General features: G+C 39.5%; 2 protein-coding genes across 7 annotated transcripts in view; one reads left to right on the plus strand and one right to left on the minus strand.

Annotated features, from left to right (window-relative positions):
- MRPS25 (mitochondrial ribosomal protein S25) overlaps positions 1-17,469 on the minus strand; it is a 455,776-nt gene that overhangs the window by 358,044 nt on the left and 80,263 nt on the right. The window contains exon 5 of one of the 5 annotated variants that reach the window (XM_082345748.1): positions 4,248-4,325. The exons of 3 other annotated variants lie outside the window; for them this stretch is intronic. In XM_082345748.1, the coding sequence (XP_082201874.1) occupies positions 4,263-4,325 (63 nt within the window). In that variant the 3' untranslated portion in view covers positions 4,248-4,262. Of the gene's footprint in view, positions 1-4,247; positions 4,326-15,818; positions 15,846-17,469 lie in introns of those variants that run through there. One more of the 5 variants, XM_082345741.1, reaches the window with a different exon arrangement.
- NR2C2 (nuclear receptor subfamily 2 group C member 2) overlaps positions 1-17,469 on the plus strand; it is an 88,437-nt gene that overhangs the window by 7,917 nt on the left and 63,051 nt on the right. The window contains exon 2 of one of the 2 annotated variants that reach the window (XM_082345728.1): positions 5,822-5,905. The exons of the other annotated variant lie outside the window; for it this stretch is intronic. Within the exon in view, the coding sequence (XP_082201854.1) occupies positions 5,846-5,905 (60 nt within the window). The 5' untranslated portion in view covers positions 5,822-5,845. The remainder of the gene's footprint in view (positions 1-5,821; positions 5,906-17,469) is intronic. 2 annotated transcript variants of the gene reach the window in all.

Here is a 17,469-nt window from a genome sequence, read left to right on the forward strand (position 1 = left end):
GAGTTATTAAATGATCAAGCTTATTGATGTAAGCAGTTTGTTCCTTTAGATAATTAATTGGTCTCCTGTCACTCTTTAAAATTCTCTTCTCTTGACTTCCTCTTCTGGGAAACTATTTTGAAGGGTGCTGTGGTGCAGAGGTTTTATTTTTTATTTTATTTTTTAAAACATTCATTTATTCATTCATTCATTCGACTGCGCCGGGTCTTATTTGCGGCATGGGGGTTCTTCATTGCGACATGCGGGATCTTTAGTTGCGGCATGCAGGATCTAGTTCCCTGACCAGGGATCGAACCTGGGTCCCCTGCATTGGGAGCACAGAGTCTTAACCACTGGACCACCAGGGAAGTCCCTGGTGCAGAGGTTTTAGAGGCAAAGAGACCTGAGTTAGAATCCCAGGTTTACCTCTTTCCAGCTGGATAACTCGGAACAAGTTGATTAAACTTCTAAGTCTCCGTTTTTTTCTGTCTGCATTGGTGCAGCTAATAATACCTACTCAGAAGGTATGTTAAGGATTAAATGATGCCTAGTTTGATATAAGGCACGTTGTAGGTTCTCAGAAAATGTGTCCTGCTTTCCTTCCATCCGTCTACCCCTGGGTCACACTAATAGAAACAAAGAAGGTGCGTTTCACCCTTACACTTGGGCCCTTGGTAAAAGGAGGAAAGCCACCCACACTGTACAATGATATTTTAGGAAAGGTCTCCACACAGAGACCTGTTGCACTGCTCTGGTAGCTAGGAACTCCATGTAGATGAGAGCCACTTCTCTTCCTTGCAAGTCACTGCTCACCCATCTCCCCAGCCCCAGCACACACATACCATCGCTGCCCCTTTCTCGTAGCCCAGACTTGTAATATGGAAGAAACAAGTTTCCTGTGGGGACAGGAAATCACCTTACCCAAAAGGTAAGTAATCTTTGAGTCTAACTAGTGTCAGGGTTTCTGACAGACAGGATGTATATCTCAACTTGACCTTAGAGGCATCCCCGTAAGCATCTTTTATGTTGATGAACATCTACTAAATTATACTAAATCTGTCACTTGATTTCCATTTCCTGTTTTCAAGTCTTGATCTATGATTTCAAGTCTTGAGCTATGTATTTCTCATTTTTTAATTCCCAGGCTATTTATATTTTTGTTTTTATTTTCCCATGAGTATAAAGAGACTTCTGACAATCTTAGCATAGTAAAACTTACACTGAATACCTTGTGCCTATCAAGAAGTTCTGAACCCAGTATTATTTTGCAAATAGTTATTAGGTATTGGTTTATTTTTAAATATTTATGAGATTTATCCTAATTCAGCCATCTCATTTCACTCAGTTGTGCAGTTTAATAGAATCAGTTATAAATGCTGTATGAGCATATAATGCATATACATATGTAGTTAAATTTCATGTGGATCTTATGTCAAAATGAGAGACATATTCCTAATTATAATATGCATTTTACAGTTTGTTGTTGCTTTCAAATTTCTTTGAAATTTGTGCTAGTAGTAGCTCCCATGCATTGCATGCCTGCTGTGTGCCAGGCACAGTGTTAGGCCCTTTACATTATATTAAGATCTATTCTTTTTTTTTTCTTATTAATTTATTTATTTTATTTATCTATTTTTGGCTGCATTGGGTCTTTGTTGCTGTGCACAGGCTTTCTCTAGTTGCGGCGAGCGGGGGCTACTCTTCATTGAGGTGCGTGGACTTCTCATTGCGGTGGCTTTTCTTGTTGCGGAGCACGGGCTCCAGGCGCTCGGGCTTCAGTAGTTGTGGCGTGTGGACTCTAGAGCGCGGGCTCAGTAGTTGTGGCGCACGGGCTTAGTTGCTCCGCGCCATGTGGGATCTTCCCAGACCAGGGCTCGAACCCGTGTCCCCTGCATTGGCAGGGGGATTCTTAACCACTGCACCACCAGGGAAGCCCCATGTATTAAGATCTATTCTTAATGATAACCTCATGCAGTTCAGTATCAGAGAAATTAGCTTAGTGCCTGCCAGAGCCTCTAAACCCAGTGTATTTGTTCAGAAGACAAACTACCAAGGCAGTAAATATTTTGAATGTTATATGATTATGGGCCACGTAATACATAAATAAGGATGATGTGAATCAGTTGATTGTGACGGGAAAGGTAGGCTCACCCATTCCTGTCAGTGAAGACAGAGTTTCCTTGTCCCAGGATTTGTTTATTGTTATTTGAGACATTGGCCTCTCAGCCTGCCCCTGTGGAGAGCATAGCTGGGCTGTTCTCTAACTCACTGGTATTCAGGTGCTCCCGGTCCGAGCCCAGCTTTCACTGCATTGGGGTTTGTAGCCCTCCACTGAAACCAAAGACACTCTGGTTGCAAAGTTTGGTCAGCTGTACACTTTTCGTAAGTCTGGAAGAGTTGATTAAAGTCACCATTGTGTTCTCTGTATCTTTGCTGTTAAGAGTGATATTGATCTACTTGTATTTGAAAGAATTTATGTTATAAAACCTACTGCCACATGAGGCCAAGCAATAATAGTTTCACTTCCGCCATTCTGTGGTCTGTATGACAGTTTTTATATACTGTGCCCTGTTGTCATTTCTGCGCTATACAGGAAAGACTCACTAGTTCAGGTTAAGTTTAAGAGTCTGCCTGCATCCATAGTGTTTGTTGCCACCACTTTCTAACTGGCCTCCCATAGACTGTCCTTTTCTATCATCTCCACACTGTCCCCCAAAGGATTTTTTTTTTTTTGAAGATCCAGATGTGATCACTACATTTCCCTACCAAACTTCTGATAGTTCTCATTGTCTACACCTCTCTCCTCCCCTGACCTCTCCAACAATCCCCACCAGATTGCCTGCTGTTCCTCAACTGTGCCATTCTCCTCATAACCTGCAGTTTGAGCTCTGCTTAGAATTCTCTCCCACCCGCCCTCTGTTTGCTTGCTAAATTCCCACTTGCCTTCAAGACTAGTCTAAATGGCTCCTCTCCTGTGAAACTGTCATTGCTCTCAGAGGTGCTTCTTCCTTCCGACACTCTGTAGCATCTACATTGCACAGCTCTTAGCAGTTTCCTTCTTAAGTTCTTAAAGGACAAGGACTTTCTCCTCCTCTTCCTCCTCTTTTCCTTCTTATTGTTGTTACTAATTCTCAGCGGTCAACTTATTACCTAGTTATTTTTCAAGGGTTGATGGTGGTTGAACTTGATTAGTTTAAAACCACCATAGGAAAATATTCTGTAGTGTTTGTTGTTGTTGTTGTTTTGTTTTTGTTTTAACTTAAGGTACTTGGTTTTATAGCTCTTTGGTTAATTAATTGGGAAACATTGTGGTGGTTGGGGGCAGTACTTCAGGGTTAGGAGCTGAGTGGGTCAAGTGCCAGCCTTTGAAGACTCATGTTTCTGTTCCAAGAGCTGCTTTAGTGTTCAGTCCAGAGTACTTATGAATACAGTGCTTGGGGTATAGTAACCACTCAGTAAGTGTTAGTTACTATGTACATTAGCCTGCTTAGCTCTACCAGCAAGGCTGTTTTGAAGTGCTTTGTCTAGTTTGTACTGGCAAAACAATAGGGTTTTTTTGTTTTTCAAATTTCAAATGCAAAATTATATTGTGCTGGTGAATATGTAGACACGACCCACTGTTCCCTGGAGCTTTTCATTCTTGAAGGACACCCCCTCATTGATAACCACTTCCCAGTACCCTTTCCAAAGTTTTACCCTTCCTTCTCACTGTGTGTCTCAGCCTATGGCTGCGGTAGCCAATAAAGCAATCTCTCAGGTGAGTCTTACTCCCTGACATCCTGACATCCATAGTCTTTGTTAAATGTTTTCCCTCACTTCTTAACATCACCAGAGGATGTTGTTTTACTTACTTCTTACATTGTGATACCTTACAACTTGGAGGATCAAGCACCTCTTTTAGGGAAACCCAATAGAAAGATATGCCTTTCTAATACTTTGTTATTTCTGTACTCTAATCCTCAGTAATATTTCCCTAACAATATTTTTGTAATACTCAAGTTCATGTATTTCTTGCATAAAACTGCAGTTAACAGCAATAGAAATGCTAATAACACCTAAAAGTGATAAGATTAATAGTCACAGCTGCATATTTGCGTTTTATTTCTTAATATAATCTATTTGCTATCTTTGTCCGTTTGATTCTTTAGAGAGCTCTTATTTACTGTTTTGAGGAAAAAAATATTAGAAATCTAGACTTTTCACATGCAATAGTTGTGTTTTTAACAACAGTTGATTGACTTTTCTGGTACATGTGAAGTGATGCTTTTTTCCTCTATGACTTATTAGTTGGAATCAAACTGTGAGTAGAGGAAAAGACCAGTCAGTGTTTCTCTGTGCTTTTTTTTCTAGAAACAAAGAAAAGTAAGCAAAAGTTAAAGGTCTTGAATACTTATTAAAAGAATAAATAACCAGAAACACTGCCTCCCCAATCTTGGACCTAACCCTGTCCTGTGAAGATGATTCACTGACACTGGTGACCTGGTATCGTTATAGCAGTTGATGCAGTATGTACTCTTAGAGGATATTGATCCTTGAAGGCAGGGCCGATTTCTTTTATATTTGTCCCTCATGGTTTCATGCTCCCATTTCTCTCTCATTACCATTTTGCCAATAAAATAATCTGAAGGGGAATTATGATAATAGAAGTGGCTGTCTAATAGTGGATAGAATAATGTAGAAAGTTACCAGAGAGTGAAAAAGTTTATAGACATCAGTGCTTACAAATATAATACTTTAGGTGAGAACTATAGGAAAAGTGTTTTGTAAAGTTGCATTGCAGAATAGTCCAGTTTGTGATTGAGGAGGGGCCAAGCAAATGAACTGTGTGTGCATTTTATGTGTTACACACTTGGTAGGACTATATAGATTTTATGTATAAATGCTGAAAATAAATTATACAAGAGCTTTAAACTCCTATTAACCATAGGATTTGTGCAGTCAATAATGAAGTCTTTGCTTTGTCCAGGAATTAGGTCCAAAGTGGACTCCCTTTATCCTGAATTTTTTGTGGTAGAGTTAATTGGAAAGGGTTTAGGGACTATTCAGGGGATCTTTATGTCATGACCTGAAGAGACCAGGGGGTCTGTTCATCAACACTGCTTGCACTCAAGTGATCCTGACCCAGGAGACTAGCATGCTTTTTGGACTTTAGATGATCTTCCTCAATTTAAGGCAAATGACGGCATAATTTTTCTAATAATATAAAGCTGAATTATCTGGGTTTCTAATTTAATGAGGACTTAAAAATATAAATTGATAAATTTATAAGCACCGTGTTCTTAGCCCACTTTAGTAATGCAGTCTCCGTACTTCTTTTCTTACTTTGTTAGTGATAGTGTTTGTCTTTAAACCCGTGAGTGAGGTGTGTTAGCACCTGGGCAGGGTTTTGCTCCTTGCTTGGTCACTAGTAACAGAAGTACAGTTGCTGATAGCAATCTAATGCTCTGTATTGAAGTTGATCTTACACCTTTCTCAGATAGCCACCTTCTTATTCAGCACACTGTGACAAGGAGCTATCCAAAAAGGTGCGATTCCCACCTGCCTGAGAGGTGAACCGAGCTGTTACAACCCAAGAGAACTGATAAAGTTCCAAATTCACCTTGTCTGTATTTACCAGGGCAAGTCTTGTTTCCAAATTGAAATGTTACTACTGATTAATATTAGTACCTGTAATCGAAGAAGCTGGTGCAGCCTATCCAGATATGCTTAGTCTGCTAACTCGTTGTCTGTGGAGGGCAAAATCTGCACCAGATGGTACCAAAGAAGAATTTTGATTACTGATGTTTTTCAAGTAGGCTGGTTTCTCTCCACCTGATAGAAGTTGCTACATCTTTCCAAACAGGTTCTCTAATGATCTTGCTTCACCATGGCTACAAATATGGAGGGGCTGGTTCAGCACAGAGTGGGGACCCAGCAGGTGGCTGAGGTGAGTGACAGGGGCTAGCAAAATAGCTGGCACCCTTGATTTTAAAAGGAAAAGTACATCAGTGTGCGCTGTTCTTTCAAAACAGTCCCAATGAAGTCAGCATGTGAGCCAAATCCAAAGCAGGATGCTGCCATTGAAGAAAAATGAAAATGACAAGAGCATTTGCTCCTAAAGTTTCTTTGCATGAATAAGGTGACCTGGCTGCATACGATGAGGTGACTTTAAAGATTTTACTTTGAACAAAAACTAAGAGTCTAATGATGCTTGTCAAACTTGTGAGTATAGTTTTAAGTCAAAGGCTCTTAGTTTCTTGCACATTTGATACTCTGTTAATATTGTGTATGGTGGAAAGCGGATTCTGTGCATTCTACAGTCAATGTTGACCTTCTTCCATGTACTGGGGATTTTGCTAAGTGCTAAGAAATATGGAGGTGAATGAGCCATTGGTTCTTCCTTTAGTGTTCTCTGGGCCTGGTTAAGGAGTAATTATAAAATGGTGAGACGTGAAACTCCATGTGAGGAAGGTAATCCTGGAGGTGGGTCTTGCATCGCAAGTAATCATTTGTTAGACCTAAGGAAGCAGGGTGGGAAACTGGCAGATGCTGAGGAGGGTATCCTAAGTCAGAAACAAATGCAAAGACAGGACAGAGGCATGAAGTAGCTTGGAATGCTCAGGCAGCTTGAGGTGTAACGGAGGGAAATAGGGCCAGATCTTTTCAGTCTGTACCAGGCCCTCTGCAAGGGCTTCAGTCCTCAACAACCTTTTGAGGTTTGGTGTGATTGCTATTCCCATTTAATAGGTGAGGAAACCAAGGCTCAAGGACAAGTAACTGGCCAAGGGCACACTGACCCAGTTCTGTTTCACTTCTTCCAAAGCTCCTCCAATAAACCATGCATCGTGCTGCAAACAGGAGCCATTAGAAGGATTCAGATTTGTGTCTTTGAACCAATAATTGTATTTCTCAGGTGAAGACACAGATTTATCAAAGGATGGACATTTAAAGAAAGGATTTTTTTAAATAAAAATAAGTACACGAATGCCAGTTTATACCAGTAAAATTGGTGAGCAGACTTTTCAGATTTTAGATCAACCATTGACTTTAAGGCAACAGTATAATCATCCCTTTCACCCAGCAAATAAGGGTTAGTGTTAACTGAAGTTGAAAGCAGATTTTACAAATTTTTAAATATTATATTTTTGGAAGAGCTAAAGAGCTGTGAAAGTATTGGGGTTAAAATGCTTGTGTTTATATGTTACTTTAGTTTGTCTTAGGAACAATTACCTTGAAAATCATTGTTGGCTTTTCAAATATTTAGGGTTATTTTGCATTTAATACAGTTTGCAGTTGAGACTGACTTGGAGACTAGTATGTGGATCACTGCCTTAAAAAGTCATCACTAATTCTTTAGGAGAAGAGGTTAGTATAGTAACCTATAGTACTGACCTATAGTAATTTATAGGATAATACAAGTTTTGTGTATGTATTCAGAAAATTTGCTAGGTAAAATTTTCTGTCAGATGCCTTATTTCCATCAAGAAATGGAATTTCATGTATTAATTTAGTGCAACTATTGTTTCCCATGGCAAAAAGCACATTTTGAGGAGACATCCAAAATAGTAGGAGGCATTATTAATTTGGAGAATAAAAGCAATCTTCCTATTTAAAATATTCCCTAGATTTCCATGCTATTATTTTGAAATTTCAAGCTTAATGACTTTAAACTACGTGTGGTAGCTATATACAGTATTAGATCAGCCAAATGAGTAAGAGAGCCTACAGTTCATCATGTTGGTGCTAAACAATAATTGAGTGGGAGTGAAGTTTTTAAATTAGGAGTTATTAGCAGTCATTTGGGGACAGCTGTTTATTCAGTCAGCAGGCAGTGAAGGAACATACCTCTTCCCTGCCTGTTCGCCAGAAGCACACGCAGGTGAGTAATAGGACTGGGGATCTGCTCACCAGAACTCTGTGTTGCAGGGATCAGGCATGAGACAGGCTACACCAGAGGACAGGGTCTCCATAGTGGAAAGGGGGCTCTCTAGGGATCAGACAGATTGGGGTTTAAATCTAGGTCCTGCCATTTGCTATCTGGGTGACTGCCTTGTTCCTCAGTTTTCTCATCTAGAAAATGGGAGTAGTAGTAGAACCTATTATCTCATGGGATTGTTGTGAGAAGTCATTGAAATAAAAACATATAAGGAGCTTTAGCAGGTCCCATGCTTTTGCTCCATAAATGAGATAGAGCAACATTGTCAATAGTGTAAATGATTTTCTCTCAAGTCCCCAGAACAACCTTTTTCCCTATGGACCAGATAAGTCACATTACCAAAATAAACTACAAAAGTTGGATCATACAAACAAACAACTTGATGTCCTATAATGTGCTCCAATTTATTCAGTTATTCACAGAGACAGTTTAATATAGTGGTCAAGAGTATAGACTCTGGAGCCAGATTGCCTAGTTTAAATCCTGATCCTGCCACTTGCAAACTGTGTGACCTCTCTGTTTTTTGGAATTGTTTATGAAGAGCTAATATTAATTCTTCTTTAAATGTCTGGTAAAATTCAGCAGTGAAGCCATGTGGGCTTGGGCTTTTCTTTGCAGGTAGTTTTTTAGTTCCAGTTTTAGTCTCATCACTTGTTATAGGCCTGTTCATATTGTCTTTTTCTTCTTGAGTCAGTTTCAGTAGTCTGTGTCTTTTTGAGAATTTGTTCATTTCATGTAAGTCATCTAATTTTTGTCAAAACAGTTGTCCACGGTATTCTTTTATCCTTTTTATTTCTGTTAAGGTCAGTACCAATTTCTCCTCATTCATTTCTGATTCTGTTTAGTAATTTCAATCTTTTTCTTGGTCAGTCTAGCTAAAGATTTGTGAATTTGTTGACCTTTTCAAAGAACTGCCTTTTGATTTCATTGATTTTTCCCTATTGTTTTTGTATTCTCTGTTTCATTAATTTCCACTCTCATCAAAACCACAACGAGATACCATTTTACATCCACTAGAATGGCTGGGGGGAAAAAAAAGGTCAGATAACAAGTGTTGGTGAGGATGTGGAGAAACTGGAAACTTCCTATGTTACTGGTAATAATGTAAAATGGTGCAGCCACTTTGGAAAACAGTCTGGCAGTTCTTCAAAAAGTTAAATATGAAGTTAGTACATGACCCAGCAATTCCATTCCAAGCTATATACCCAAAAGAAATGAAAACATACATCCACACAAAAACTTGTGCACCAATGTTTATAGTAGTATTATTCAAAATAGCCAAAAGGTAGAAATAGTCAAATGTCCATCAACTGACAAATGAATAACAAAATGTGGTATATCCAGACAGTAGAATATTATTCAGCTATAAAAAGGAATTACTGATGCATGCTACAGCATGGATGACTCTTGACAGCATTATACTAAGTGAAAGAAACTAGTCTCAAAAGACAACATATTATCTTATTCCATTCATATGAAATGTCCAGAACAGGGAACTCTATAGAGATAGAAAATAGGTTATAGTGGTTGCCTAGGGCTGGATATTGGAAGTGATACCTAAAGAGTACAGGGTTTCTTTTTGAGGGGATGAGATTTTTCTAAAATTTACTGTGGTAATAGTTGCACATATGTGTGTATATACTAAAAACCATTGAATTAAACACTTCAACGGGTAGAATGTATGGTAGGTGAATTATAGCTCAATAAAAGAGTTTTTTAAAGACAATACACAACAGCAACCAGATGCCACTACCAAAATTAGGAGGTATTTTCCAAAATAAAAGAACAAAAAGAAATGGAAAAAAAAAAAAAACTAGAGGGATTTGTGACTTCTACTTTTTAATTAGAATTATATACTTTCTAAAACAATAAAGCATGATTACATATGCAGTATATACAGTTTGATTCCAGTTTTGTAAGGTATTTATTTCTCACATGTATCTGTAGCTACATAATACAGTGTGCCAGGTGTTATGCTCAGCTCATCACCTCATTTAATACTTCTGTTAACACTATCAGGAAAGTATTATTATTTTCCCCACTTTAAGTGGGGGAAACTGAGAGGTAGAGAGATTACTTTGCCATATCTGAGTGACTTCAGAGCCTAGACTTTTACACTACACAGTAAGTTCATTTTTTATTTTATTAAAAACATTTTTTCTTCCAGTTTTTTTTTTTTTTAATCAGTGTTAGACATTGCCCTTTTTTGGGAGAGAGGTGTTTTTTTAGTTTTAATTGTGGTAAAATGTAAAATTTACTATTATAACCATTTTTGAGCATATAGTTCTGTGGCATTAACTACATTATTCTGTAACCATCACCACTACCCATCTTCAGAACTTTTCATCTCCCCAAACTGAAACACTGTACCTTTTAAACACTAACACCCATTCCCTCCTCCCCTCTACCCCGGCAGTATTTTACTCTTTTTGATGCTATTGTAAATGGAATTGTTTACTTAATTTTTTTTGAGCATCATTGTTAACGGTGTAGAAATGCAACTGATTTTTGTGTTGATTCTGTATCCTGCAACTTCACTGAATTTGTTTATTCTAACATGTGTGTGTGTGTGTGTGTGTGTGAAACATCTTTAGGTTTTCCTATGTGGAAGATCATGTCATCTGTGAATAAAGATACTTTTACTTCTTCTTTCCCAATTTGGATGCCTTGTACTTATTTTTCTTGCCTAATCATTCTGGTTGGAACTTCTAGTATATTGAGTAGAAGAGGTGAAAGCAGTCATCCTTGGCTTCCTGATCTTAAAGGAAAATTTTTCAGTCTTTCATCACAAAATGTGATGTTAGCTGTGGGTTTTTCACATATGACCTTTATTATGTTGAGATAGTTTCCTTCTGTTCCTAGTTCGTTGGATGTTTTTATCATGAAAGGGTGTTGAATTTCGTCAGGAATAAACCCCACTTGGTCATGTGTATAATCTTTTTAATATGCTGCTGATAACAGTTTGCTCGTATTTTGTTGAGGAATTTTGCATTGGTATTCATAAGGGATATTGATCTGCAGTATTCTTTTCTTGCAGTGTCTTTGCCTGACTGGTATCAGGGCAATGCTGGCTTCATAGAATGAGTTTGGGAGTGTTCCCTCTTCTTCAGTTTTTTGGAAGAGTTTGAGATGGATGGTGTTAATTCTACTTTAAATGTTTGGTAGAATTCACTAGGGCTGGTCCAGGGCTTTTTGAGGGGTGGGGAGGCTTCATTACTGATTCAATCTTCTTACTAGTTATAGGTCTACTCAGATTTTCTATTTCTTCATGATTCAGTCTTGGTAGGTTGTATGTTTCTAGGAATTTGTCCTTTTCATCTCGGTTATCCAGTTTGTTGGTATACAGTTGTTCATAGTACTCTCTTAAAGTCCTCTTTATTTCTGCAAAATCAGTAATAAGTTTCTGCTTTCATTTCTGGTATTAGACATTTTTTGACTTAGTATATAAATAAACTTTAGTTTTCATTCAGTGCCTCACACACCTACATCTTCCCTTCATTCTTCCAATAAAAGTGTATCCTCTTTGCATAAATTAATGTTCTGTTACCTAACTATGACATTATCACATATACTTCCTAGTATCTCCAATATAGTTGTAGAACCCTCTGAATACTATTCTTCATACAAATACATCAGAGGAATTTTCAGTTTCCTTTATTTTCCTGTGAAAACATTCCTCCTAAAGTCCTCTGACCTCCTGCTCCAGTCCCTACTGATTGCTTTTTAAGCCTGCTGCACAGCTGTCATCCTTTATTTGTCTTTTGTTTGGGATTCTTTCCTTGAATTCATGGGGTTTTTTTTGTTTTTTTTTTAAAGGTTTATTGATTGATTGATTGATTGATTGCTATGTTGGGTCTTCGTTTCTGTGCTAGGGCTTCCTGTAGCTGCGGCAAGCGGGGGCCACTCTTCATCGCGGTGCGCAGGCCTCTCACCATCGTGGCCTCTCTTATTGCGGAGCACAGGCTCCAGATGCGCAGGCTCAGTAGTTGTGGCTCACGGGCCTAGTTGCTCCGCGGCATGTGGGATCTTCCCAGACCAGGGCTCGAACCCGCGTCCCCTGGATTAGCAGGCAGACTCTCTACCACTGCGCCACCAGGGAAGCCCCTTGAATTCATGTTTTTTTCCTTTTTTAAAAAAAAAGTAAATAACATGCTCCAAACACTTCCTAAGAAAGAGTGCATCAGAGATGAATTGTTTTTAGATCTTGCATATCTAAACATGTCTTTATTTACACCCACATGCTTGAGTGATAGTTTGGGGATAGAAATCTAAGTTGAAAATAATAATTTTACCTCAGAATTTCAAGGCATCATTTTATTGCCTTCCAGCTTTGAGAAGGCCATTTACATTCTTGATTCTCTTAGGTGTCTCTCTCCCTCTTTCTCTCCTGCCTTTTCTGTCCCCTACCTCCATTGTTAAGATCTTTTCTTCATCCCTGTTGTTCTGAAATTTCATAGTAATGCCTCTTAGTGTAGTTTTTCTTTTATACGTTATACTGGGCACTCAGAGGGTCCTTTCAATGTAGAAACTCACAACCTCCTGTTCTACGAAATTGTTTTACAGTAGTTCTCTGATAATATCTTCCCTCAGTATTTTTCCAGTCTCTTTCCAGAACTCCTAATTAATTGGATACTGGAGCTCTTGAACTAATCATTTCTTCATTTTTTCTCTTCTGTTTCTAGCTCTTTCTGCTGCTTCTACTTTCAGGGAGATTTCCAACTTAGATCTGTCTTCAGGTCTTACCAGTTGCTTAAGCGTATTATTTAACCTTGCTGTGCCAGTGTCCCCAACTATCAAATGGGGTTAATGATTATACTTATTGTAGAGGATTATTGTGAGAATTCAGTTAGTGTGTCTAAAGCATGTCACATAGTAACAGTGTGGCAAATAGTCACTGCCCAGCTCCTGCTGCTGCTGTTGTTTCTTCAACATTGTTTTCTTCTTTGCTATCTTATTTTTCATTTTAGGAACTTTTTTCTGTTTTTCTTTTATAGCAACTTTTTCTTTTATTTTCCTTTCCCAATTGAAATTTTATTGGTTGTTTTGAGCATCAGTACACAGACATTTCAGTTTGTATACAATTTGTAACATATGTACCAAACATCTAAAAAAACATGTAGTTGTCTTTCCTAAAGTTATTCCAGCTTAAAATTTGGCAGCAAATTTTTCCGTAAGAGGATATCAAGTACCAGTATCTTCAAGTGTTGATAAACTGTTACATTGTAAGTCCCACTAATTCACAATTTTTAATATCATATACATACTCCAATTTTCAGTCTTTCACAGCACATTAACAAAGTTACTAGGAAAATGGACTAGCATGATGAAAGATGTTACAGAGAGCAGGCAGTTCTAACAGGCAGGGCCAAGATCAAGGGGGGTGGTTTTCTTTAGGAAACAATTTTACTGAAAACAACATGAGAACAGAAGTAATTTTAAATGTTCAAGGCGTATTAAATGCACGACTAGGACTCCAAGTTGTCATTTAGTATGATTTATATAATAGGAAATGAAAAGTACCCCCATCCATGGCATGTTAAGCTGAACATCCAAGACAGTCAAAGCCTCCTGCACTCAATACCCCACTATTTTCTGGTTGTATCGAAAAATAAGCAACAGCAAATGATTCACCTCTCAAAAAAAAAGAAAATTTAGTCTTGAAAAATTGGATGTGGTGGGATTTCCTCCTTCTTAGAAATGTTTCTAGATACACTTTTAAAAAACCTTGTGTTTACGAAATAGTTGATAACGGTATTCCTCCACCTTGTACAAGAAGTGAGACAGGGACCACTGATAAGACTTGGTGTGTGATATTCATCAGACTTGGCTTCTTTCTCTCCTGCTTCATCAGAGGCTGGACTCTCCCCCTTTCGGTTCTCTGTTTTCTGCAAGTAAACCTTCTTTAGTTTCTTGGTTCTTGAGCCACTTCGGCCTGTTTTCCCTTTGCTCCCCTGTTCTCGTTTCCCTTTTTGGCTTTGTTTCCACTTTTGCAGGAGCAGGTTTCGCTGATAACCTTGCCCATCTCTTGGGTACCTCCATCCCCGCCCCTTGGGGAGAGCTGCCCTTCCTTTGGGTGGAGCCTGGGCCGCTCCAGATCCCCAAGGAACTGGGCCCCCTGTGCTGTCCCTTTCTGCCCTCTTCCGCCCAGGCCTTGCAACCCGACGTGGAGCGGTGGGAGAACCAGATCAAACCGTGTGGCAACTTTTCGTTGTCTCATGTATGCAGTAGTTTGTCCTCTTTTTGTGAGGGTGATAATTGCAGTTTTTTGCTGTTTTTAGTTTTCTTTTGCTGCTTCCATAGGTGCTGTTTTATCCAAGTTCCTTTTTGTTTCTTTTAGTTCCTTTATTTCATAAGGAAGCTTTTTTCAAGTGGCTAATGATCCTTATTGTTGGTTCACATTTTAAAATGAAGCACTTAAAACTGAAAACAAAAACAAACAAATGTTTTTTTGTACAAGAGTAAGGCTTGTCAACTTTTGGTTTGATTTTACTTTGTGGTGATTAGATAGGCACCCACACATTTTGTTTGGAGGGTGCCCTAGGTGTCACTATCCATAGGTTTCTTTTCTGGGGCCATTCAGTTTTTGGAGGCAAGAATTCTTCGGGGGTGGGGGTGATTTATGCCTTCTCTCCAGCATTTTTATTGTTGTTGATTTTAAAGTTATGGCACAAAGTGAGGGTTTGAGATAACAATATTTAATCTACTCTTTGCAAAGTGAAGAAGGGTGGCTCCCTCCTCGCTGGGAAGATGTTTTGATGTCTCTGGTCTGGGGCCTGGTACGCTGCACTTTCCCTGCAGGGGAATGAGGAAGTGGTGGTCATGTGATGAGTCACATGGCTGCACCACAGGTATTCAGCCAGCCCCTGGTTTTCAGCCTATTTCTAAACCCAGCTTTCTGTGGAACTGAGGGATCTAGTACTGAGCCCTTCCAGGGTTCTGGGGTGGGAATTAGCTTGTTTCTCATTAGTATTCCCCTCTGTAGTCATTTGGAGTTCAGCTTTGTTCATTCTGCTGAGTCAGTTTCCACTCCACCAGCTACTTTCCCTGTTCCTAGAGTTTGTTAGTATTTGTGATCCACTGTCATCTCCTTGACTATTCTTTTTGTCCTTGTGGATCTGTACATTTTCTTAATCCTTTACTCATGCTTAAATGTGATTTGTTAAAGGAATAGAGATAATAAATGCATGTATTTGCTATATTTAACTGGAAGTAAGGGAAAGTATTACTAGTAAAGCAAATTAAAGTTGTTCACTGATAGACTTCAAGGTACTTCATAAGTACGCATTTATCCATTCAACGAGTATTTAAGGAGGACTTACTGTGGGCGGTGTGCTGGGCAGTGTTCTAGTGTTTAAGATACTCTGCTCTCATGAAGCTTCTATCCTATTGGGAAACAACCAACGTCTAAACAAACGAAAAATGTCAAGAGAGCAATAAGTGCTATAAAGAAAAGTGAAGAGATAGAAAGTGATAAGAGTACTATCTAAGCACATTCAGGGAAGACTTTTCTTAGAAGGTGACATAAATTTTTTTAAAAAATTATCATTTTTTAAAATTTATTTATTTTTGGCTGTGTCGGCTCTTATTTGTGGCACGTGGGATCTTCGTTGAGGCATGCAGGATATTTTGTTGAGGCACACGGGCTTCTCTCTAGTTGTGGCATGCAGGTTTTCTCTTCTCTAGTTGTGGCGTGCAGGCTCCAGGGCGTGTGGGCTCTGTAGTTGTGGTGCACAGGTTCCAGAGTGCATGCGCTCTGTAGTTTGCAGCACGCAGGCTCTCTAGTTGAGGTGCACGAGCTCAGTAGTTGTGGCACGTGGGTTTAGTTGCCCCGTGGCATGTGGAATCTTAGTTCCCTGACCAGGGATCGAACCCACGTCCCCTGCATTGTAAGGCGGATTCTTTACCACTGGACCACCAGGGAAGTCCCAGAAGGTGACATTTAAATGAAGACCTGAATGAAGTAAGAGAGTGATTCAGATATGAGTATCAGGGCGTGGGGTAACATTCCAGGTAGGGGAGAGGGGAGCGTGCTTGGCACAGTAGAGGAACCATGAAGACACCTGTGTGGCAGAAGTGCAGGGGGCGAGGGAGAACATGGTGGGAGATGAGGTCAGGGGGGTAGGTAGTGCCAGGTCTTCTTGGATTATATAGGCTATGGTCAGGAATTTGTATTTTATTCTATGTACGTTGGGGAGCCATTGGAGAGTTTGAGCAGGAGATTGGCCTGTCTTTGAGGATTGAACTAGGAGCCTGCTGATTGTGCACACTGCTGCACTCAGACCCTGACCTGACAGACCATACTCTCTTCATTGAAGGTGGGCAGTTTGAGGTAGTCCCTGGTTTTAAACCATTGCTACCCATAGTCCCTGCTGTGGAATTTACCTGCGTGGCCACGTCCATAGCACATTACCCGTGGTCTCCTTGGTCTACAGCTGATTCAGCCAACCTGTATCCCTGATGGACTGATTGAGCTGATAAGATTCCTACTCTTAAGAATTGGAAAACAAGCATTTTTGTTTTTATGCGAAATATGCGTTTCTGGAAAACCTTGTGTTCTACACACTAAAAATAACAGAGCTGGGCTTCCCTGGTGGCGCAGTGGTTAAGAATCTGCCTGCCAATGCAGGGGACATGGGTTCAAGCCCTGGTCTGGGAAGATCCCACATGCCACGGAGCAACTAAGCCCGTGCTCCGCGACTACTGAGCCTGTGCTTTAGAGTCCACGAGCCACAACTACTGAGCCCACACGCCTGGAGCCTGTGCTCCACAACAAGAGAAGCCACTGCAATGAGAAGCCCGCGCACCGCAATGAAGAGTAGCCCCTGCTCGTCGCAACTAGAGAAAGCCTGCGCACAGCAACAAAGACACAGCACAGCCAAAAATAAAAATAAATAAATAAATAAAAAAATAACAGAGCTTATGGAAAAATAGCGCTCAGGGTGGCCTAGAGCACTAACAAAAGTAATAATAATCCTAATAAAAATGCTAGTATAATTAAAAAAACGTGTTAAATTCCTAAAAATCAAATATTAGAGTATAGGATTTTGTCTTAAAAACAAGGTGAAAGTAGCTTTATGGAAGAGGATATAAGGAAGGGTTAAAGATGGTGAATTACTGAATAAATGCATAAAGGTTAGGGAGAACCATGCAATGAGCTTTTCCAAGACACAGAACACATGGCCAGAATGAGACAAGAGGATGAACCTGGTGTGAATAGGCATCGTGCGTGACACTGAATTCCTGTTAGCTTCGATGCCGACGTGCTTTGCATTCTGTGGCTCTACACTGTGATACAAAGCATTAAGGAATTGGGAGCAGTCACTTGTAAATCAGTGTGATTTCAAGTGTTATACTGCCATCATTTCTCTGCTTACAATTTTGTAGAATCAAAATCACATTACAGAAATAACCTTGCAACAGAACATACTTTGCTAACAATGATACCTGTTGAACCCTTACTGTGTGCCAGGTACTGCACATAAGCTCTGTATCATCTTGCTTAATCTTAACATAATGCCTGTGAAATGGTGCTCTCACACTTTTCATAGTTAAGGAAGCTAAGGCACAGGAGAGGG

The sequence above is a fragment of the Balaenoptera borealis genome (assembly GCF_965194805.1).
Source record: "Balaenoptera borealis genome assembly, chromosome: 12".
Taxonomy (NCBI): Eukaryota; Metazoa; Chordata; class Mammalia; order Artiodactyla; family Balaenopteridae; genus Balaenoptera; species Balaenoptera borealis.